The 25,087-nt window shown below is 36.1% G+C and overlaps 1 protein-coding gene across 2 annotated transcripts in view; it reads right to left on the reverse strand.

Moving 5' to 3' along the window:
• The window catches only part of HELZ (helicase with zinc finger), a 196,342-nt gene that overhangs the window by 43,444 nt on the left and 127,811 nt on the right, over positions 1-25,087 (reverse strand). For both annotated transcript variants that reach the window (XM_011999166.1, XM_011999165.1), the window contains exons 21-26: positions 22,431-22,614; positions 20,467-20,695; positions 13,115-13,319; positions 8,416-8,467; positions 7,408-7,598; positions 5,247-5,454 (exon numbers count right to left, since the gene is read on the reverse strand). In XM_011999166.1, coding sequence (XP_011854556.1) covers positions 5,247-5,454; positions 7,408-7,598; positions 8,416-8,467; positions 13,115-13,319; positions 20,467-20,695; positions 22,431-22,614 — 1,069 coding nt within the window. The remainder of the gene's footprint in view (positions 1-5,246; positions 5,455-7,407; positions 7,599-8,415; positions 8,468-13,114; positions 13,320-20,466; positions 20,696-22,430; positions 22,615-25,087) is intronic.

Raw genomic sequence — 25,087 nt, forward strand, 5'->3', positions numbered from 1 at the left:
GCTTCAAGAAATGAAAACTACAGTATCTGAGATGAAGAATACACTGAATGGAATTACCAGCAGAATAGACACTACAGAAGAAAAATCTGGCAAATTTGAAGGCACAGGAATAGAAATTATCCAAAATGAAACATAGAGAAAAAAATTTTTTAAAAAGTAGCACCCATAAACTGTGCAAAAACTTTAAGCATCCCAATATATGGGTAATTAGAATCTCTGAAGAACAGTGGTAGGGGCAACACAGAAAAAAATATCCGAAAAGATATAAAGGTTAAAATTTTACAAACTTGATAAAAACTATAAACTCAGAGATCTGAGAAACTCAACAAACCTTGAACACAAGAAACAGGAAGAAAACTACATCAAGGCATGTCATAATCAAACTGATAAAACCAATATAAAAAGAAAATCTATGAAGCAGCTAGGTAGAAAAAGACTTGTTACATACAGAAAAACAAGGATAACGATGGCATCAGATTTCTCACTGGAAAAAAAGCAAGTGAGAAAATGGTAGAACAACACCATTAAAGTACCAAATGATAAAAACTGCCAACCAAGAATTCTCCACCCTACAAAAACATCTTTTAAAAATGAAAGCGAAATAAAGACATGTTCAGGCATACAAAAGCTGAAAGAACTCATCATCAGCAGACCTGCACTGTAAGAAATGCACTAAAAGTCTTTCAGGCAGAAGAAAACTTGTATCAGCTGGAAACATCAATATACAGAAAGAAAAATTACTAGAAATGGTAACACATGGGTAAATACTTAAGATTATTTTTCTTATGATTTAAAACTCTTTTACTTGGCTGTTTAAACAAAGATAACAATAATGTTTTGGGGACTTATATGTAAAAGTAAAATACATGACAACAATAGCATACAGGCCAGGAGAGAAAAAAACAGCATACTTTAAGCTTCCTTTACTATAAATGCAGTGGTAAAATATAAATTGGAAAGTAATCTGTCAAGATTAAAGATTTATACTATAAACCCTAAAGCAACTAGCAAAATAATAAAACAAAGAGTTGTCACTGTTAAGCCAATGGAGACAAAAAGGAGTCATTAAAAAAAAAAAAAAAAATACTCTCCCAAACCAGAAGAGGGCAGAATAAAAGGAGAAGGGGAAAAAATCAATTGGACAAATTGAAAACAAATAGCAAGATGATAGAATCAAATTTAACTATATCAACAATCACACTAAAAGTAAATGGTCTAAACACCCCAATTAAAAGGCAGAGATTGTCACATTAGATTTAAAAAAATCAAGAGCCACCTATATGTTATCTAAAATAAACAAACGTTAAATATAAAGACACAAACAGATTAAAAGGTAAAAATATACATACACATACACATACACACATGCACACCATGCTATCACTTGATAAGAGAAAGCTGAAGAGGCTACACTGATATTACACAAAGTAGATCTCAAACCAGAGAATATTTTCAGGGACAAAGAAGGTCATTCCACAATGATAAATGAGTTAATTAATCAAGAGCACACAATCCTAAACATTTATCTTCTAATAATAGAACTTCAAAATTCATTCAGAACTGATAGAACTTAGAAACCTGAAAACTGAAAATTAGACAAATAGCAATTATATTGGGAGATTTCAATATCCCTCCTCAGTAATTGATGGAAAGAGTACAATCAGCAACGATACAAAGGACCTGAACAACTCTACCAACCAACTTGACCTGATTAACATTTTTTTTTCTTTTTTCAAACAGAGTTTCGCTCTTGTTGCCCAGGCTGGAGGCAATGGCACGATCTCGGCTCACTGAAATCTCCACCTCCTGGGTTCAAGCAATTCTTCTGCCTCAGCCTCCCGAGTAGCTGGGATTACAGACGTGCACACCACATCCGGCTAATATTGTATTTTTAGTAGAGATGGGTTTCACCATGTTAGCCAGGCTGGTCTCAAATTCCTGACCTCAGGTGATCCGCCCACCTCAGCCTCCCAAAGGGCTGGGATTACAGGCATGAGTCACCATGCCCAGCCCCCGATTAACATTTACAGAGCAATCTATTCTTTTCAAGTACACACTGAACATTTACCAAAATAAACCATATTCTGGGCTGTGAAACAAATCTCATTCAAAAGCATTCAAGTCATACAAAATATGTTCTCTTAACACAGTGGAATTAAAGTACAAATCAGTAACAGAAAAATTTCTAGAAAATCACCAATAATCAGCAACTAAAACACCTTTCTAAATAATCCATGGGTAGGATTTCAAGAAAAATTAGGAAATATACTGAACTAAATGAAAATAAAAATACAACATACTGGTATTTGTGGAACATATTACTGAAGAAGAAAATTATAAATCAAATACTTATATTCATTTAAGCTTTCACTTTAACAAAATATGTGCAAAGACTGTATATACCGAAACCCTTTTTTTTTTTTTTTTTTTTTTTGAGACGGAGTCTTGCTCTGTCACCCAGGCTGGAGTGCAGTGGCGCGATCTTGGCTCACTGCAACCTCTGCCTCCCAGGTTCAAGCGATTCTCCTGCCTCAGCCTCTCAAGTACCTGGGATTACAGGCGTGCACCACCATGCCTGGATCATTTTTATATTTTTAGTATAGACAGGGTTTCTCCGTGTTGGCCACGCCTGGTCTCTAACTCCTGATTTCAGGTAATCCGCCCACCTTTGCCTCCCAAATGCTGGAATTACAGGCATGAGCCACTGTGCTCAGCCTGAAAACGTTTTTTAATACCGAAAAAAAAATAAAGACCTAACAGAAAAAAATGGAGACATATACTCTGTTCAAAGATCAGAAGAATCAGTATGTTAAGATGTTAATTCTCCCCAAAATGACCTAAAGATTAAACACAATGCCAATCCAAATCCCAGAAGGCTAAGTAGGAATTGACAAGATGATTCTAAAATATATAGAAATGCAAAAGACCTGGAATAGACAATTTTGAAAAAGAACAACGTTGGAGGACTTACACCTGATTTAAAGACTTTTACAAAGCTGTAATAATCAAGACAGCATATTTGGTGTAAACATAAACATATGCATTAATAAAAAGGATCCACACATAGGATCAACTGATTTTCAACAAAGGTTCCAAGGCAGTTCAATGAAGGAAGGACAGAGTTTTCAACAAATAGTGCTGGAATCACTGAACATACACATGCAAAACCAAAACAAAATAACAACAACAAAATCTCAGTCCTTACCCTTACACTATATATAAAATTTAACTCAAAATGGACCTAATTAATGTAAGAGCTAAAAACTATAAAACTTCTAGAAGAAAACATAAAAGAAGATCTTGGGTTAGATATATTTAAGACACAACACCCAAAACATGATCCACAGAAGAAAAAATGGATACAATGGACTTCAACAAAAATAAAAGCTGCTGCTCTTTGAAAGATACTGTTAAGAAAATGAAAGCTAGACACAGTGGCATGTGCCTGTAGTCCCAGATACTCAGGAGGCTGAGGTGAGAGAATCTCTTGAGCCCGGGAGTTCAAGGTCTGACTGGGCAACATAGCAAGACTCTGTCTTTAAAAGGCAAAAAAAAAAAAAAAGCGCAAGCCATATCCTGGAAGAAAATATTTTCTAAATATATATCTCATTAAAGATTAGTAAACAGAATGTATAAAGCACTCTTAAAACTGGAGACAATCGACCCAATAAAAAAGTGGGCAATAGATATAAATAGAGGTTTCATCAAACAAGATACACACATGGCAAATAAGCACAATAAAAAGATACTCAACATCACCCATTATTAGGGATATGCAAACATGTAAATTAACACCACAATGAGATATGATTAGATATCCACTAACAAGAGTACAATTTAAAAAAAAGACTGACCATAGCACATGCAAATGAGAACATGGGACAACTGGAAATCTCATACATTACTAGTAGAAATGAAAAATGGTTCAGCTACTTTTGAAAAATAATATGGCAGTTTCTTATAAAGTTAAATATATATTTATAATATGCCCGGCAATCTCACTCCTAGGTATTTACCCAACGGAAATAAAAACACATGTTCACACATATGTTCACAGCAGCTCTATTCATAAGGGCCAAAAATTAGACGCAACTAATATGTATATCAACTGAGGGATGAATAAACATATTGCAGTACATCCATACAACTGAATACTAACAGTAAAAAGGAACAAACAACTGAAACATACAATCTGGGGGAATAGCAAAAGCATTAAGCTAAGTGAACAATGCTGCACACAAAAAATTATACATTATAGAATTCCATTTTTATGACATACTAGAGAGTATGGGACAAAAGTCAGATCAGCGGTTGCTCAAGGTTGGGGGTTGGAAGATGGGACTGCAAAGGGTGGGAAGAAACTTTTTGTAAATATGTAAATATCCTGTATCTTGATTTTGGTGGAAGTTAACAACTCTGGATATTTGTTAAAATTCATCAATGTACGTTTTAACAGGATGAATTTTACTGTATTTAACTCATACCTCAATAAACTTGAATAAAAAATATGGTAAGTTTTCCTTGAAATTCTAGCAGATTTGCAGTAAAAATAACCTTTTACCAACAATCCCACAACAGTAATGCGTAGTATACCACAAAAATATTTCGAGTTAACAAAAATGTTTAACAGGACCTTCCATCTCAATTTTAAATGACTACCACTTTAAAGTACTCTAAATATTCAAATTTAATATTTTTTTCAGAAACTCAGTGACACCAATCGTAAGTGGTAGGATTTAACCTAAAGGACACTCTGAGGTTACATCTCAATTTTCTATCTGTGTACATAATTTGTATCTTCTGGAGAGCGGATCCAAAGTTTATATATTAGATTCTCTTTCTTTTCTTTTTTTTTCCTTTTTTGAGATGGAGTCTTGCTCTGTCACCCAGGCTGGAGGGCAGTGGCGCGATCTCGGCTCACTGCAAGCTCTGCCACCCGGGTTCACGCCATTCTCCTGCCTCGGTCTCCCGAGTAGCTGGGACTAGAGGCGCCCGCCACCACGCCCAGCTAAGTTTTTTGTATTTTTAGTAGAGACGGGGTTTCACCGTGTTAGCCAGGATGGTCTTAGTCTCCTGACCTCGTGATCTGCCCGCCTCAGCCTCCCAAAGTGCTGGTACATTCTCTCTCAAAGAGTTCCATAATCCATGAGAAAGTTAACAATCATACTGTTAATGGAACTTTCTATGTGGCTAAAACTTTACATGTCATCAGTTTAGGAACAGGAGAACAACAAAGCACAACTTACCATTTCGATTTTGCTCATGTTGATCCTTCTCCTGATGCTGATTTTGTGGCTGGCCTATGCTGACAGGTGGGTGATGTCCAAGGCCATAAGGAATAGGAGATCCTCGTCCATGTGTCTGTAACAGGTTCATGTTATAGGCCATTGCTGCCTGATGTGTAATGATTCGAGGATCAACTGCAAACCTACCCTGGTATCCTGTCCATGGTACCTAGGTTATTAAAAAATAAAATACATGCATTAAGTATATTTTGGAAGACAAACTAATAGAGTGCTACTAATTAGGAAAAAGCAAACATACAAAGACACACATACGTGCACACACACACAGAGATGTTAATTTTTTCAAAATAAATAACTACAAAGTTGATGCTAATAGTAACAACTGTGTCTTAACTGGCTAAAAAACAGCTCCCTGAACCTTTAGTATGTAATGGAAAACAGATCATTTTTCAGATTAGGAAGAAACTGAGGGTTTAAAATTGGTAATTATTCCTTGAGGCATTAAATCATTTTATAGTATTTACTTATTTCCCCTCCATAGGAATGTATACATGTCAGATTACCACAAAAATTATCTTATAAAGTCATAATTGCACAGAAACATAGTTTAATAGACAGGGGAAAAGTTAAGGAAGAACTTAGCCTAAGGAGTCTCAACTCAAAAAATCTGGTATTCCAACTTAAGATGAGTAACCACATCATTTAATGTTCATCTATATAGGTAAAATTCAAATGGGTCATTACTTTTTAATCTGTGCTTTTAATTCAACTCTATCTGAAAATACAAAAACAGAAAACTTGTTTAAGTGTGTCTAGATATATAATCTCTGCATATTAACATAAAAGGAATAAATACAATGACATCTTAGCTACTGCTATTATTTTATTATAACTGTTAAATGTAAACTCTCAGAAATCTTACAAAATAGAAGCCTCTTTAACCTAATAAAGTGAAATATAAATCCTAAGGGACTTACTATTTAAAGCAGATCATGTACAATGTTGCCAGGCTGTCTGGAGAAATAACTCTGCTAAAATCCAAAGTCTGAAGTCTATGGGGAGTGGGCATGAATTACATATTTCTCATTTACAGTCATTCTCCTTGGCTGTCAGATTGTGAACTATCCTGACCAACATGGCTGAGAAATGTTTGCCGCTTAGCATTTTCCCATTCTGGAGTGTTGCCAAAAACCTTTGGCAATGATCATCTCAGCCCGAAATTAGTGCTTGCCTTAAATGAAAGAAATTGTTTCCTAGGCTAAAACTCCTGAATTGAAAATACTCACATCAGCAAATTAACAAAATATTCAAAAATTCTAAAGAAAGTGAAAATGGGTTTATATACAAGACGGAAGGCCTCTAAAAATCTATAGTCTTACAAAGAATAATGTTTTTAAGTAGTAATTAAGATTTCATAAGATGTGGAATTTCTCAAATCAATTTAGATCCAAGTGAACTACACTAATCCAAGCCTCTCTGTGTCCTGTATTTCTTAGGAACAGTTTTTGACTTATACATAAAATGAAAACATCACTTTACAAAATGAGACCAATTCATTAGCTCCGTTAACTTTTAGCTCAATTTTCTTCAATGAAATATTTTAAAAGATTACAAGGGCGGCCAGGCGCAGTGGCTCATGCCCGTAATCCCAGCACTTTGGGAGGCCAAGGTGGGTGGATCACCTGAGGTCAGGAGTTTGAGACCAGCCTGACCAACATGGTGAAACCCTGTCTGTACCAATACAAAACATTAGCCAGGCATGATGGTGCATGCCTGTAATCCCAGCTACTTGGAAGGCTGAGGCAGGAGAATCGCTTGAACCCAGGAGACAAAGGTTGCAGTGAGTCAAGATTGCACCATTGCACTCCAGCCTGGGCAACAAGAACAAAACTCCATCTCAAAAACACAAAACAAAACAAAAAATTACAAGGTTTCTAAGTTGAAATATAATTTCTTCATAGTCACTAGTAACCTAATAATGAATTGTAAGCAACAATTCACAATTTGAAGGTTAGAGGCAACATTTGCTTTAAAAGAAGCTTAGGAGCACTGAAAATTTTTTTTAAAGAAGAAGTTGGTAGAATACTATTTGGGATTAGCATCATTTTAGTGAAACCTATTTTACTTGATTCAATAGAAAGTATTTTGAATGTCCACTTACAGGTAAAGGCACCGACATAACTACATTCCCTCCATAGACAGCAGGTACATAAAGAATACTTGTCCCAGTGTGAGGATCTATTCTTTGAACAGGGCTTGGAGATTTTCCCAAATTTGGGTGAGGTCCAAGAGGGGGTGGAGGAGTATATGCTCTAATAGGATTGCCAATGAGTACGGAAGGATTGGGCTGAACTGAAAAATAAACAGAAAAAGGATGCACTCAATAGCTGTACATAGTCATCTAGAAAAAATAATTTAAATCATTCAACAGCGAAATATGTTTCCCAGATTTGCCTAAGATATCTTATCATCAAAGAATTATCAGTGTGGAAAAGTAAAGCATATTACAAAAAAAAACAAAGAAACTTTTATAATGCTTCCTAAAATTAACTTGAATTATACAAAGCATTCCTTGTATAAACTAGCATAATTTCAAATATTTTCTGAGGAATTCAGGATGAGTCTTTAAGAGAGAAAGCTATGCACACATTCCTAGTAAACAGTCTTCTGTCCAAAAAAGTATACAACTCTTCAGAATAAAGTTTTGACTGGCAATTGTAACAGAACCACATACAATATGGAAGTTAAGGAATTGTTATTTTAAAAGCACAACTATGCAATATTTAAAATCATTTAAGTAAATTTTTTACCTTGAAACTTTTATGACCTGACATGTGTAGAATATAATTATTTTCTGAAAACTTATGTTGCATAAAAGGCTTAAATGTTTTTCCTCAAAACCTCTGGATATGTACATGAACACCTACAAAATCACCCCTTTTCAGAAATAACAGATCAATGCACTGATAAAACCCTAAGTGTTGAATAAAAGAATTAAGAGAGGTTCCAAAGTGACTGCGTGTGTGCGTGTGTATGTGTGTGTCTGCCAGAAAGAGAGACAGAAAGACAGAGAAACCATCTCCCCATTCTCCTCTTTCTTGTGGTGAAATTTGGGGAAAATCTCTTACATCAGAAAAGCAAGTTTTCGTAAGGTAATTTTTCCACTTACCAATTCCATCATTCTGGAAGTGATCATTCTGGGTATGATGAAGACTTTTCCCCTTTAAAGAAAAACACAAATGTATAATAATTAAAGCACATTTAATATTAGAAAACAATAACGATTTTCCTAATCATAGGTAAATTAACGTATACATCAATAATTAAAATTTTAAAACTGTCAGTCTACAATTAATAACCATTAGACTGCTTTGAGCCAATTTTCTTTTTAAACATTAGGTCACAGCCATCTCAAATAATACGGCTGGGCCTCAAGTTTTCTCAGTTTCAAATTAAAGGTATCTAAAATTCCTTTTTTATGAATATTTTTCATTAAAATGAAATATGCAATCAACATGACTTAAATTCTATTCCTTTGAAGGAACAGAACTGCAGTTTCTCTACACATTTTCTAACAAATCACAAAACGCAGAAGTTGTTTTTCAAAGTAAAAATGTGAATCTTCAATTCTTGAGGATGAGAACCTTTAAAACAGTAAAAAGAATGCAAATATGGCTTAGGATTTATGATATTTTGAGTATAATTCATGGTATATTAAAGTATAAAATTTACTTTAACAAAACAAAAACAGGAAAAGGGGAACTGTCATCATTTGCTTGTGAGATAATCTAGCTAATTGCTAGACAGCAATATGGCAATACGTATCAACAGCATCAAAAATGTACATATGTTAACCCAGTAACCGCACTTTCAGAAATTTATCCAAATGAAGTAATCATAAATTTGGGCACAGAGAGCTTGGTTTACGTGCATAATAAATGTTAACAATCTACATGCCCATCAGTGCAGGATTTACTAAATAAGCAATAGCAAATTCACATAATGGTGTATTTAGTCTACCATTAAAAATGATGACAAATGGGCAGAAACAATATTTGAAGAGACAATGGTTCTGAATTTCTGGATTAAAAACAAAATTCTCTCTTCCCATGGGCTAAAAGTAACACATATCAAGCCAACTGAGGAAAAGTAGAACATTATGCAACTTACCTTTAGACACACACAGATTTGTAAATTTGTAAATTATACCTGAAAACTAAAGAGGGGATTATGTCTACAGCAGGAAGAAAAATTCATTCTTGACCAAAGCAAAAACACAAGGATGTTTGATTTACCTACCTATCTAACTGTTGGAAAGAGCAAATACTCAGATCAGCAGTAAACACAGAAGGTTTAAGGTCAATCGGTTATGAGTGAGGAAGGGCAACTGAAGTCACAAAGTCATCAAAAAGCCTCATGAAGTCAGAAAAAGACCGCCAAAAAAATCACAGTTTGTCCATTAACCTCAAGAGAAAGAATGTTCACAGATTTTTGCACCAACTATATATATATATATATATATATATATATATATAAACTTCTGAGGAATAGAGAAGTGATAAGAAAAGCATATAGAAAAAAGGAAAAAAAGGCAAAATCAAGATGGCAGAAGTAGAAGATGAGAAGCAGGAGCAATTAGAAGAGACAAGAGCGCCAGTAGCACACACACTGACAGAAGAAAGGAGAGCCAGTGACACAAACAGCAGATAAGACAGTTCCAAAAGGCTGACAAACCATTTAGATTTCTTATCCTCCACACCTATCACTAATTTGCTAATGACTCAACAACCAGGGACAACTGCATAGCATGTAGAAGAAACACAGCAATTTAATCAGAGTGTGACAGGCAGATTGGCCCCTGTAAAGAGGCCCACATCCTAATCCCTGGATCCTGTGAATACGTTATGTGGCAAAAGGGACTCTATGAATATTAATTAAAGTTACAGATTTAAAATAGGGAGATTATCCTGGATTATGTGGGTGAGCCCAATCTAATCCCATGAGTCCTAAAAGCAGAGAAATTTCTCTGGCTGGAATAAGGGAGATGCAGTGGAAGAGGAAGTAGGAGAGATTCCCAGGGAAAGGAGGATTCAATGTACCAGTGCTGACTCTGAGATGTAGGGGACACAGTTGAGAACTGGTAAGAAGCCTCTAGAAGTTAAGAATGATTCCCAGCTGACAGTCACCAAGGAAACAAGAACATCAGTCCTAAACCACAGGGAATTGGATTCTACCAACAACCTGCATGATCTTGGAAGCAGATTCTTTCCAGAGCTTCCAGATAAGGACCCAGAAAGCTAATACCTTGATGCTGGCCCTGAGAGCCCAGAGCAAAGAAACCAACTAAGCCAGTTCAGACATCCGACTCATAAAATTGTCAAGTAATCTATTTGTGTTAAGTCACTATGTTTGTGCTTATTCATTACAGTAGCAATAGGAAACTAATAAAAAAAATAATAACCATAATCTAGGGTAATCCTATATTGTAAAGCTGGAAGCACACTAGACAATATACATCAGCACGATGGGTGCTGTGTAGTATACTAAATAAAAAAAGCAAATTGGGGCCTATGGAGTAAAAAGATAGTGGCATGTCTACAAGTATAACTCAGCATTCTACATGGTTCAATACAGGATACAATCCTCCAGTCACTGTATTTTGTATTTTGACTCAGCAAGAAACCATAGAACAGTAAATTTACTTAGTTTACATAAAATACACAGTGTTTGGTAGCTTATTAACAAAATAATAATGTAGCAGGCTAGACACAGTGCTCAAGTCTGTAATCCCAGCACTTTGGCAGGCCAAGGCAGGCGGATCCCTTGAGGTCAGGAGTTTGAGACCAGCCTGGCCAATGTGGCGAAACCCCGTCCTACTAAAACACACACACACACACACACACACACACACACACACACACACACACACAAAATTACCGGGCATGGTGGCGCTTGCCTGTAGTCCCAGCTAGTTGGGAGGCTGAGGCAAGAGAATCGCCTGAACCCGGGAGGCAGAGGCTGCAGTAAGTCAAGATTGCATCGCCCCATTGCACTCCAGCCTGGGCGACAGAGCAAGACTCTGTCTCAAAAAATAATAATAGTAATAATGATGTAGCAGTAAGCTAGAGCTAGCTATGTATGAAAGTCATGTCCCCTGTTCTCTCATACCATGAGTCTTTTGTAAAAGCTTTCCTCATTCATTTAAAAACTACTTCTAAGTACCTGTTATGAGTCAGATTTTGCTCTAGGCAGAGGTGAGAGCAGCAAATAATACAGGCAAAAATCTCTGCCTTAACTGAGCTTATCTTCCAGTTTTTGACATGTTTCCCCAATCTCCCACTACCTCCACCCATCCAATAAACTTCTGAACAAGATCTCCTTGGTAGACATTTGCCTGAATCTATCTACTTCCTCTCACTCCTCCAACATGGCCACAGGAGAACTCAGGGGCTAACTTGCTTATCTGTGCTCCTTTAGCACCTACAATAACATCAGGCACATAGAAGTAACTTAACTGATAAATAAACAGCTAATACATTAATAGTATAAGCTTGAGAAATCTACAAGATTCATTTATGTAGAATGTGTGATACCCTAAAAATGCCAAATCACAAGTAGTATTGCACATTAGGTCCATTTTTATTAAACTAAGAATGTACAACAGTATATTAACACAGAGAATAGTTCTTTTCTCAGCGGAGTAACTATTTAGCTAAAAGATTTTCAAAGTATCAAACCATTAATTACTGCTTACACATTAAGATTTACATTTTTTGCCCTGGTGCAGTGGCTCATGCCTTTAATCCCAGCACTTTGGGAGGCCAAGGCATGCAGATCCCCTGAGCCCAGCAGTTTGAGACCAGCCTGGGCAATATGCTAAACCCTGTCTCTACAAAAAATACAAAAGTTAGCCAGGCGTGGTGGTATGCGCCTGTAGTCCCAGCTACTCCAGAGGCTGAGGCAGGAGGACTGCTTGAGCCTAGGAGGTGGAGGCTGCAGTGAGCCCAGATTGTGCCACTGCACTCCAGCCTGGGTGACAGAGACCCTGTCTAAAAAAAAAAAAGATTTACATTTTTTAAAGGAAGTGCAAAACTGATATACTCTTTTAATTCTTACTGGTAACTTTAATATGCTGATGATTATAAATATTAAAACAAAACAAAACAAAACGGAACAAATACTAAACATGCCAGTCTCAGAACTTTTTTTTCTAGACGGTAAGTGCAAGCATTTTTTTCAGGCACTCTAGCAAAGAAGCCAGGTGTCTCTGTCCAAAGTAACTACAGTTCAAAAGTGGAAATGGCCTTGACTCCCCTGCTCCACTTCCTCTGACTAGAATGCTTCTATATAAGAAATATGGGTCAAAATCAATTACAGTCATCTTCAAGAAGTCAGCCAAATTTTTTTACTCTGTCAAATACCACCTCAAACGAATCGGTCATCAGTAAAGGTTCAGAGTTATTTTCTTTATATAAATATCATTATTATAACATTATTTCTTATAAAGAATGTAAGGACATGTTTTAATAAGTGTGATAATCTTTTAAACTTCTTTGTTTTATTCACATCTCACTAAAACAACTCTTATCAGTAAAGAGGATTAGGAGGTTATTTTACATAAATGATATCAAAAGTTATCAGGTATTAAAAATTGTTTTGAGAATGATTATAACATTAAGGATGACTAAATGCCACACTGTATTTTCACTTACATGTCCACACTAAACAAGTTCCTTGCAGAAACCGCTTGCCGCCAAATGTAACCTTCAATTCCAACACTTAAAGTAACTTGCAGCCCAATAAACCTTTGGCACTTCTGCGCAGTTTTCTCCCTTTAACCTCTTCAATTTCATTAACAGAGGCTTTACCTTGGGTGGTGATTGCTGCTGTTTGTTGGTACTTCCTGAATGCTGCAGTCTTAGAGCCCGGGGGATAAATTCAGGTGCCAGCGGATTCAACACGTATGTCTTCTTTAGCTCTAAAGCCTCTAACTGGGCCTTGATCTGTTCGAAAGTGATTCCATGTAGGCTATTGTTTTCATGACACAGGGCAATAAACCGTTCCCAAAATTTCCTACAGAAAAGATTTACAAGATCAGTTTATAATTCAATGGATGAGATCACAGAAACGAACATAAGTAACTAAAGATAATTTCAAATTCCACCCCAACCTCAAATCCTTAAACCCAATAGTCATCTATGATTGAGATAAAATCTTTCTACTAGATCACAAGACTACAGAAGTTTGATTTTGAAACTATAGTCATACCTTGTATTACAGTACATATAAAATAGGCTCTCCATTAATTTTGGCTCATCAATGCAAGTAATATGGTCAGTACTCACCTATCCACACTAATTCAAAATGATGTTTTTTATTACCCACATAATAAGTTTTCAAAACTGACGGCAACTCATTTCATAAAAAATTTGTACTTCTAGGCATACTTACTACATACATATATATACTATATATACATAAAATTCAATATAACGAATACAAATAATTCTAATTTATATACATATGCATACACACATATACATGCATGTATATGTGTATATATGCACATATATACATACACATATATATACACACACACAGATACACACAAACATGTGTATCTATGTGTGTGTGTATATATTTGAATTATAAGGCCAAAGTAGCCTAGTGTTAGATGACTAAGAAAAGTCAACTCAAGACATAAATTTGAGTCACAAAGTAGATAATCCTCATGAAGATTCTTAAGAAATAACCAGCTACTCCTTATTTTTCTCTTAATTAACAGGTGCTAGTCAGAAGCACAACTTATACCATTAACTAAGTTATAAGTGTTAAATGAATTATGAAAAATATAGGAAGTTTGAATGCTAATTTTAATGTTGATTATTCATTTCTTAATTAAATTAAAAAGTACTAAAGGAGAAAAATACATTCAAAACTTGTTGCATTTGTATACTGTTGTTCCTAGGTTTGAAAATTGATTTCTAAATATTAAAATTATTAAATACACATTACAAAAGACAACATATAGTTTTTAAATTTTAAATGACTATTATAAATATGCATACCTATGTTTAATATGAGAGGTTCAAATAATGTTTTATTATGCTATAAAAGATATGTGATATGGTTTCTTCCCAAGTTGGTATCCTTGTGTCCAGGTGGACAGCAGGTAATCAAGATGGCTTCAAGAAGCATAAATGAAAAGGTTTATATTATAAAAGTTAGTATATGAATGGGAATTGAGTTATTAATATATTCATAAAACTTTGCAGAGTTTAATTTCAAACTATGCTTCTCTTACATATGCCTTCTATCCATCTTTCCTAGTTTTTTGAAGATGAGTTTAAGAAATGAATTGAGATACTGGAGATTCAGAAGGTAGAGGGGTGGGAGAGGGGTAAGGAATGAAAAACTATCTGTGGGGTACAATGTACACTATTCAGGTGAGGGGTACACTAAAAGCCCAGTCTTGATTACTATACAACTTATCCATGTAACCAGAAACCACTTGTACCCATAAAGCTGTTGAAAAACATAAGTTTAATAAGAAAAAATAAAAAATGTTAAATGGAATGAATAAACAAAAAAATAAACAAATGGGTTCAGAAAAAATTTTAGACCTATATGTAAACAACAGAAAAAGTAAAAATGCTACAAAATATTAAATATATACTTCTGACCATAAGACTAAGGCTAATAAAACAGTCATGCAGTTGCTGGAAATGTGTGTTGCCAAGAAACGCACGCTGAAAAGCTGTCCTTTTATTTTTAAGAAGCCCAATGAAGGAACTGTGCTTTTTTTCTCATCTTAACATGAGAAAATATAAGGAAGGACTATCTTATATAGCACTCAGGATCTAAAATCCATCCACTTTCCCACCCTTTTAATAAGAATAGCCACAATATTCAACTGTATGAATATTTTTATCAATACAATTCTACTACATACTATATTCAAAAGGTCTTTTTAGTCTAATTGATAAAGTATCAGTTTCATAAAGTGGCATTTCATGTTTGTGTTGGACTTCAAGACAAAGCAAAACATCAAGGAAAGAATGGATTGACTTTTACCCTGTCTAGTTGAGTTTTTTGTTTGTTCAGACGGTCGTGCTGTCACTCAGACTGAAGGCAGGAGGGCCGTGGCATGATCACAGCTCACTGTAACCTTGAACTCCTGGGCTCAAGCCTCTTGCCTCAGCCTCCATAGTAGCTGGGACTGTAGGTGTGTGCCACTACACCTGGCTAATTTTTTAAATTTTTTTTTGTAGAGATGGGGTCTCACTATGATGCCAGGGCTGGTTTCAAACTCCTGGCCTCAAGTAATCCTCCCACCTCGACCTCTCAAAGTGCTAGGATTATGGGCATGAGTTACTGTACCCAGCCTCTAACTCAATTTTTAATATCAATTTCTTATTATGTTTTTCATCTCCAGCTTACACAGCCAAAATGCTAGAACCTGATCTATTTTTAAGCTACCTTTTAAAACTCCATACCCTGTTCCTATATCACCCTCACTGACCTTGACTGCAATGAACAGAATTTGAAGTAACGTTGAGTTAAGTCAAACAACCTCATACTTCACAAAAAGCTGGAGCTCGGTGACAGTCTTTGCCTACAAGATTCCAGGGATTTCAAAGAAATAGCCTTCGAGTTAAAGTATATTAATTTAAAAGTAACATTAAATAATTACTATAAGTTAATCAAGTTAAACTGGCTCTAAAAGTGACCTGAAATTTGCATGTTAAATCTGACATTTTTTTTGGGGGGGGGGCACCGTTGATACAGCAAAATGGTAAAGCATATGGATTCTAGAACTAGCCCAAAATCTTGACTCTATCATTCAGTAGCTGTGTGACTTCGTGCAGATTACTTAGCCTCTCTTTATACTTCAGTTTCCTCATGTGTAAAGTGGGGCACCAGCACGACTATTATTATTATTCTTTACTATTGAAATGACATTTGTGTCTTCTAAATTTTCAGGGAAATGCTTCTTTCCTTCAAAAATTCTTAGTTTTAAAGCTAAAGTTTTTCCTTTTTTCTCTTTACACTGGCCCTTGAACTCCCCAATATCTGACCAAAGTACTGTGTATACAATTATGAAGCATTTCTGAATACAGATAATTGAAACATCACATTAGAATGAGGACAAGAATTCACCACTCTGGTTATTTAAAGATTTTATCAATTCTTAGCCCCCTCCCTAAAATGTTAATATAATATTATGTTAACCATTTTTTAGTACTATTGGTTTAAAAACCCAAGTGTGCATTACACTGTAATATAATTTTAGGCATTTCAAAGGATGTAACCTTATTTTTAATCACTGCCTGAACACAAAGTTTGATTTTCTTTCTGTGTTAACCTTACTTCTAAGATGACTGATAAAACACTAAAACATCACTTGGTGTCCTTAGGTCACTGTGTGTGTGTGTGTGTGTGTGTGTGTGTGTGTGTGTGTGTGTGTGTGTGTGTGTGTGTGTGTGTGTGTACACATATACATACATCTCTACACATACATGAGATATGTTTATATTTCACAGAGTAAATAAAATGTGCTAAATGAAGAAATTCAGTTCAAGGGAAGACCTTCTCCAAAGGTCTTGGTTTGAAGAAAGGTTATCACTCTCCTCTTAGCCTCCTGCCATTCCGTGCAGATTTATCTGAGCATATCCATCAGTTCTGGGAAAGGCAGCATAACCAGAGAGAAGAATGTGGGTTTTGAAGTCAATCTGACATCTGTTTGAGTGGACCACATAATAGATATGTGACCCTGGGCAATTTAATCTCTCTGAATCAGGCTGCCCATTTAAAATGCAAATAAAATATCCACATTATAGGGTTGTTAAAGAGGACCGAATGAGGCAATGTGTGCAAAGTACATAAACCAGCACCTGGCTCAAAGAAAGCTGTCAATAAACAGCAGCCACTATTAATACTTGTTAGCTTGGCGCGAGAGCGGGAGGATCTTCACTATATCCATTTTGGATTAACAGAAAAAAAATCTGTTTAAAAATAAAACAAAAAAGAATATATAACTGATTGACTTCTGAACTGATATAATATACACAGTAAGTATTCCTCAAAAACTTGATTGATATTTGGGAATATATTAGTTTTTTTGAAAATATTAAATGAAAAAAGCAGGAAAACAGTCCTAATGAACTCAAAGAACTCACTCTTCCATTTTTACAGGACCCAAGAATCATATTACATTCTCTGAGTTTACTTGTATTGTGAGGGTAAATTAATATCTAATTAAATTAGTGAGATTAAAGCTTAAATATCCATATGCCCCAACCATTAATTCTTGGGCTACAGCCATGATTAAACTGTACAAATAAAGCAGATAATCAACATTGCCATGTAACTATGAAATGTATGGTTTTTTTTCCACTCAACACAGTATATTTACTTCCCTGAAAATATTCTGCTTAGCTTATCAATTAAGGTGTATACCTTGACACTTCCCAGTTGAGTAGTAAGAAACAGGCAACAGTCGATTCAGCTTTGAAGTTAAAAATTAGCCCTGGATAATTCTGAAAGCATGACCTCAGGAAGAATTATTCACCCATTTGCTCTAAGAAAGTAATGACTTCTGTCAGAGAATGGATGAAAAATGCTGATCTCATGCAACTCACAGTATAATATGACTCTATTAAGAAAGGGGTAATGGTTTCTTTAAAAATATTCAGGTTGGTAAATATATTTGGAGTTATATGTAAGGAGAACCCAAACCTACTGTGGCTTAATACTATTCTTTTTTTAATTTTCTTTGAGGCAGGGTCTTGCTCTGTCACCCAGGCTGGAGTGCAGTGGCGTGATCACTAAAGCCTTGACCTCCTGGGCTCGAACGATCCTCCCACCTCAGCCTCCTGAGTAGCTGGGACCACAGGCACATGCCACCACACCCAGCTGAACTTTGTATTTTTTGTAGGGATAAGGTTTTGCCATGTTGCCCAGGCTGGTCTCAAACTCCTGAGCACAAGCAATCCACCCACCACGGTCTCTCAGAGTGCTGGGATTACAGGTGTGAGCCACTGCGCCTGACCGTAACACTATTCTCATATCCGTTTACTCCCCTCATAGTTTCTAGTTGTTTTCAACACATTCCAATCTACATATGTGCTTTAATATATTACATTCTAATCAAATAGTATGTGCTGTCTCACTTATCAAATAATAAATATAAGCAAAAATGGTAAAATACCACAAGCAACATTCTAACCAAATATACTTACAATGACTAGTAAAGTAATATAAAGTAAAATTCTTAGGATGAAAGCCAAAATAGTAGACTCCTTGATATACTTGGTTTCTTCTATTCATTTGTAACTTAGGATATTCTCAGCTAGGCGTGGTGGCTCACGCCTGTAATCCTAGCACTTTGGGAGGCCGAGGTGGGCAGACTACCTGGGGTCGGGAGTTCAAGACCAGCCTGACCAACATGGAGAAACCCCGCCTCTACCAAAAATACAAAAAATTAGCTGGGTGTGGTGGCCTGTAATCCCAGCTACTTGGGAGGCTGAGGTAGGAGAATTGCTTGAACCCAGGAGGTGGAGGTTGCGGTGAGCCAGTATTGTGCCAGTGCACTCCAGCCTGGGCAACAAGAGTGAAACTCAGTTTCAAAAAAAAAAAAAAAAAATTCTCCTCCCTCCAATTTTTTGTCATTAGTGACTACAAATGCATGGCAATATGTTTTTAAGGTATGAAATTAAAGATGTTACAACAGAATTGTTTATAGACAAAGTCACGGACCCTCCAAGCTTTGATTTTTAAAGAAGAAACATTTTTTTCATCAATTAAAACTCTACTTGATTCTTCTGATGACAGCTTTCCCCTAAAAAGGCCATGAACTTTTTGAGGGTCTTAAATTCTGATACATCAAACTGATTCTTAAAGGTGTCAAATAGTCTCCCTTCCCATAGGATTTTTCTTCCTGCTAGAACACAAAAACAGATAATAAAGTGCTGTCATCATCTATATTGTAAGAAAAAAAAACCTGATTTAAACAGTGCCATGTCCTAACAGTTTTGTCTACTTTAATTCTAACAGATCAAAAAGAAATAATTACCCCAAGGCAGATTCAGGACTATCTACATCTCTTTTTACTATTCTAAACTTCCTATGACAGGAACTAGCATACTTATAAAATTTTAAGTAATCCCTAGTGTATTTCTTTCTTTTTCACAAAAGAATATTATAAATATCTGTTCAACTGCTTTTTTTTTTTTTTTTTAAATGCTAACACAGTTCTTCAATACTCAAAAGGCCAAATCTTCTATTACTGGCTTCGTACAGTTAAAATTCCAATTCACTGGTATAAGTCACAAGTGTATAAAGAAAGATTTTGGTGTGTAGGTTGGTATTTTAACCATATTTAGTAGAAATTGTTCCTTAAAACTAAAGTCTAATGAATACTAATAATGCTATCAAAAGACAAGTAATGACCATGTCTAACCCCCTAATGTTAAGATCTTCTGGATTAACCAGATACAAAGAATTATCTACATTGAGAAGCCTTGAGAGAGCAAGACTACAGAAGGAAATTCACCAAAAATTAGAACAATGAAGGGGAAAAGTGAGGCACCAAGGGATACAAAAGTTAATATCCATCAATTACAGACACATACATGAAACCAGCTCAGGACCCTTGCTCTGATTGTTGCTTCTTCCTGGAGCACTTTTAACCCAAATAGCTTCTCCCTCACTTCCGAAGTCAGCTTCTCAGTGAAGTCTGCTCTCACCATGCTATTTATAATCACAAGCCAGTCTGCCCCGTCCCCATCACTCCTAATTCCTCTTAATATTTTCCTTTCCATTCAACTTACCATGTAAAATACTATGTAATATTCCTATTTAGTGTATGGTAATCTTCCTCTCCTTAATAGTAAAAAGTAAGCCCCACAAATAACATGTAAGCCCACAAGGGCAGAGATCTTTTGTGTATTTTGTTCACTGCTGTATCTTTAGGAGCTGGAAGAGTGCTTAGAACCTAGAAGTCACTCAGGAAATATCTCTTGAATAATGGCTCAATGAATACACAATTATGCATACAATAAATAGATTCAAAGTAATATGCTTTTGTGTTCCCATTGGATATCAGGCTATAATAAACCTGATTTTAATTAGCCAGAAGGTCATATGAATAAATGTACACACAGGGATACAAATCATGTCACATTTCCCCTTTAATGTCTCAACATTAATACATATTTACCTGCATCTTCCAATAGAGCACAGAGCAATGGGATCACCCACCACAGCAACCAGGGATTGTGCTCTTGTGATGGCAGTATTGAGAAGCTTGTAGTTAGATAAAAAACCATAATCTAAGTCCTCTGTGGAATCTTCCAGAAGTTGCTCTTTCTTTTTAATTGGTGTCTGTTTATGTTTACAAGTATGTCTTGTACGTACTGTGCTAAGAAACAAAACTCTGAATTGCTTTCCTACAAAGAAAATTTTTAAGAAAAGACTTAAGATTGTCATTCTGAACCACTGATATAATAAAAGCATTGCATTTTTAAAAATGTAATTGCTAAATAACAAACATCGGCAAAGATGTGGAGAAACTGAAACCCTTATGCACTGCTGGTGAGAATGTCCAATGGTACAGCTGCTGTGGAAAACAGTGCGGCAGTTCTTCAAGAAATTAAGCAGAGAACTATCATATGATCCAGCAATTCTATGCTTACATACATACTCAAAAGAATTGAAAGGAGCAACTCAAACAGATATTTGTATATCCACATTCATAGCAGCATTATTCACAATAGCCAAAAGGTGGAAGCAACACAAGTAAGTATCCCTGGACAGAGGAATGGATCAACAGAATGTGGCATATACATACAATAGATTATTCAGCCTCATAAAGGCATGAAATTCTGACACATCTTACAACATGGATGAACCTTGAAGGCATTATGCTAAGTGAAATAAACCAGTCACAAAAGGACAAATACTACATAATTCCATTTATATGAGGTAGCTAGAATAGTCAAATTCATAGAGAAAGAATGTAGAAGGGTGACTGCCAGGAGGTAAGGAGGAATGGGGGCATTTAATGCGTACAGAATTTCAGTTTGGAAAGCTCAAAAAAGTTCTAGAGATGAATGGTGACGACTGTTACACAATAACGTAAATGAACTTAATGCCACAGAACTTATGTGCATAAAAATGGTTAAAATGGTCAATTTTACATCATACATATTTTATGACCATAAAAAAAATTTTTTTAAGGATACTGTTGGAACCAACCTTAAAAACTATCCAGTCCCACGTTCCACCCAACACAAGGACCCTTTGTTGAAAGAGTCATCTAGTCTCTGGCCAACGGGGGCAGGCACAGTTGATTTCATAAAGAAGTCTACAGAAAGTCTAGGTGTATATCATTTTTTCTTATGTGCTTCATATAGTAACATATCTATTCCCTCACCCTATGACGAGCCTCAATACAATGTTGATGTCAATCCTTAGTCTTCTCCTCTCCAGGCCAAACATCCTAGTTTTCTCATGGCAGTTTCTTGACCATTCACTACCTTAAGTCTTCTCTGGGTGCTTTCTAATTTACTCCTAATGTTCTTTCTAAAATGCTCACCTAAATTCTGTATAATCTGGACAACACATCGTACAGTAGAACTATTTTTTTCCCATGCTCTTACTGCTGTATATTACTCTTACTGCTGGATATTACCATAAAACCTAACATTGTATTAGGCTTCATTCAGAGTTCACATCATAATGTTGCTTCATATATTTAAAAGCACAAATTTTATAGCAATTAATTAAATGAAGATAATTTAAAGGAGTTGCTGTTAACTATAAACTTAGAAAAGCCTATACATAAAGATCTTTATGAAGAAATTCATCCTCAGATACAGTATAACTGCAAAATGTGTGATATACTATTATGATTGTAATTCACAACATACACATACTATGTGGCACTGATACAATTATGGTCATAGAAAAGGTATATTTGTTAATACTTATTTTATTTGGATATAAAAATTTAATAAACATGTAAATGAGTGCAACCTTTAATTGCCAACCCTGCCATTAAAGACCTTGATATGAAAAGAACACATAAGTTCAGAAAAGAGATCTTAAGCATTAAAAATCCAGTGTGAACACACTTTAGATTTAAGCATTTGAATGACTTAATTCATTTCAATTGATACTTACCTTGAACATTTAGCACCCTTTCTACATTAACATCAGATAATCTCTTTTTTCGAAGTTCAGCACGTATTCTAAACACTTGATCAGCATATGGAGTCACCACACCAATACTGCCATCATCTAACTTCCCCCACGCTACTGGCCACTTCCTTCTTAACTCTTCTACACGTTCCACCACTTCAAACACCTTTAAACGAACATACACATACATATTAAAGTCATCATCAATGTTTGGAGAAAACAATATCGTAACCGAAACACATTTATAAAGGATCCCATTTTAGCAGACATCATTTAAAAAAAAAACTACCTCTAAATGGGAGTAATGCTTTGCTGATGTGAATAGAATGAGAATATAATTTTTCCATTTACATTTTAAACAGTAAAATTCTCCAATACTACAACCAGTGAAAACATGAAAATCAGGGGCAATGCTACTGGCCCCCAAGTTCCTGTGTAGGGAGGAACAAGATCAAGTTCCTGCATGGGGAAAAAGACAGGCCATGATTCTAGGGGAGGTAAGTTCTCACAGCCCCAGTAATTCTAAGTCCACTCTCTTCAGATCAGAGAAACTAACCAACTAGAAGCTTCCTGTCATCAGGGACGTCACTAATTCCCAGCAGTACAAGGCCTAACATTGTCCCCTTCCTCACTGATATAACTAAGCAGATCAGCCAACAGCCACCAATTGACAACAAACCACAGTTGGGACTAGGCCACATGTGGATCACAGAGACAGACTTTCAGAATTCACTACCTGCTAGTGGTACAAGTCCAGCCAAGCCATTTCATTAACCTTGCAATAAAGCAACACCACAGTTTATGCAACTAAATTTTTCAGACCCTAATTATTGGATTATGATAGGGTTTTTAGGATAGTTTGTTCTATTTTAATTCAATAAATTGATCAAACAGTTTCAATGTTTGGCACAGTGGAGAAGGTACAAAAATTAATAAAACATGTTCCTTGCCTGCTACTTACTGAGAAGAGCTTATGGTTTATTTAGAAAAGAGAGCTATAATAAAAAATATATATATAAGGCAAGCACAACAGAGGGTCAGTCAAGAGTCTAGGGGCATACAGAGGAAGGAGATATGCTTTTAAATATCTTTAAGTACATCGTTTCTTTATTAGTTACTAACAGTATCTATTTGAATTTGTAATATTAAATATATTTAATAAAAATTGACAATTTTCATCTTTTGAAAAACTTGAGGTTATTGACTGTGAAGCAGTTCCCATGTCCAGATACAAATTCAATGAACTACAGAGGTAAGGACTACAGTTATCCTATTGTTATTATGATACAGCAGCAGGTGCATCACATACACAGACCACCCAGGGAATGTGAAGAGCAAACTAAAGACATGGCGTTCTCACTATCAGGAAACAGAGTAGACATACTGAGTCTACTGAAATAAGGAATAAGAAAAAATTATCTTTACCTATGTGGTTAGATGTGGGGATAGATGAGTTGGGAAACACCTCTGCTGCACACTCCCACCCCATAAACAGAGTTCCCACCACTAAGCAACACACAACCATTTCTGCACTTTATCCTACTGTCGTGTAGTCAAAAAGCAGACTTAGAATGATGGTATCAGTCATTGTGGGAAACCTCTTCCCCAGACAGATATCTTTTAAGTTGGTCAAAATTAGCAAAGACAATCAAAGTCTCTAAAGACAGACGAAAGAGGTTACAAGAAAATTGAGAAGCATCTACCTATTCAACAAAACCTACAAAACTCACTGAGAACAGTGGAAGGTTGAGGCCTACAAGCTACGGGCTGCCTCCATTCCCCCACAGCTCTGTCTTACAGAACTGTTTCAACGGCCAAGGGCCAATTTCCATCTCCCTAGCTCCCTCCTATTCCAGGTGCTTTTGGCAGCTGGTAAACATTGGCAGATTTCATTTTTCACAGCTTTGTGCTGCAGAAGGCCTATGATAAGCAGTTGGCAGTAGTCAGGTAGTACCTGTTCCCCAACCACCCACCATCTCCTGCTACACAGGGAATGGGACAGTGGGTAGCAGTGCAGTCCCTCTTTCCTACATAGCTCTGTATTGCAGGAGAGCTGTTCCAAATGCCTTGGCAGTCCACTGACAATCTCCATTTTCTCTAGCTTCCTACGACAGAAGACCTATGCTTCGTAGACTCAGCAGCCACTGAACATCAGCAGATCCCAACCTCCCCTGGTCTGCACTGCAGAAGACCCACATTGGGTAGTGGCACCAGCTGGATGGAAGCACCTGGATGGCAGCATGGATTACACACAAACACACAGCATATACAGAGCTCCTGCTCCATAGGATGGATGCAGGTTGGGAAAAGCAGTGAGGAGCAAGTTCCATGTATTCCCCCAACAACTGCTCCATAAGTTCTGCCCAAGAGACAGTGAGAGGAAGGCTTACAAACTGGTAACATTCTGCCTCTGCCAAGAGACCCATGGCAGCTGGATTACACCGTGGATCAATTTATGCCCTAGGAAGTAGAAAAGTAAAAACATTGAAATGAAAAATTTATTGCCAAGAGTCAACTGTAGATTTGAAATAACAGAAGCATGAATCAGCAAACATGAAGATACATAATGGTTACGCAATCTGAAGAACAGAGAGAAAAAGTAATGCAGAAAAAAGAACACAGCCTCAAAGAAGTGTGGA

This window comes from Mandrillus leucophaeus, unplaced genomic scaffold (assembly GCF_000951045.1).
Source record: "Mandrillus leucophaeus isolate KB7577 unplaced genomic scaffold, Mleu.le_1.0 Scaffold585, whole genome shotgun sequence".
Classification (NCBI taxonomy): Eukaryota; Metazoa; Chordata; class Mammalia; order Primates; family Cercopithecidae; genus Mandrillus; species Mandrillus leucophaeus.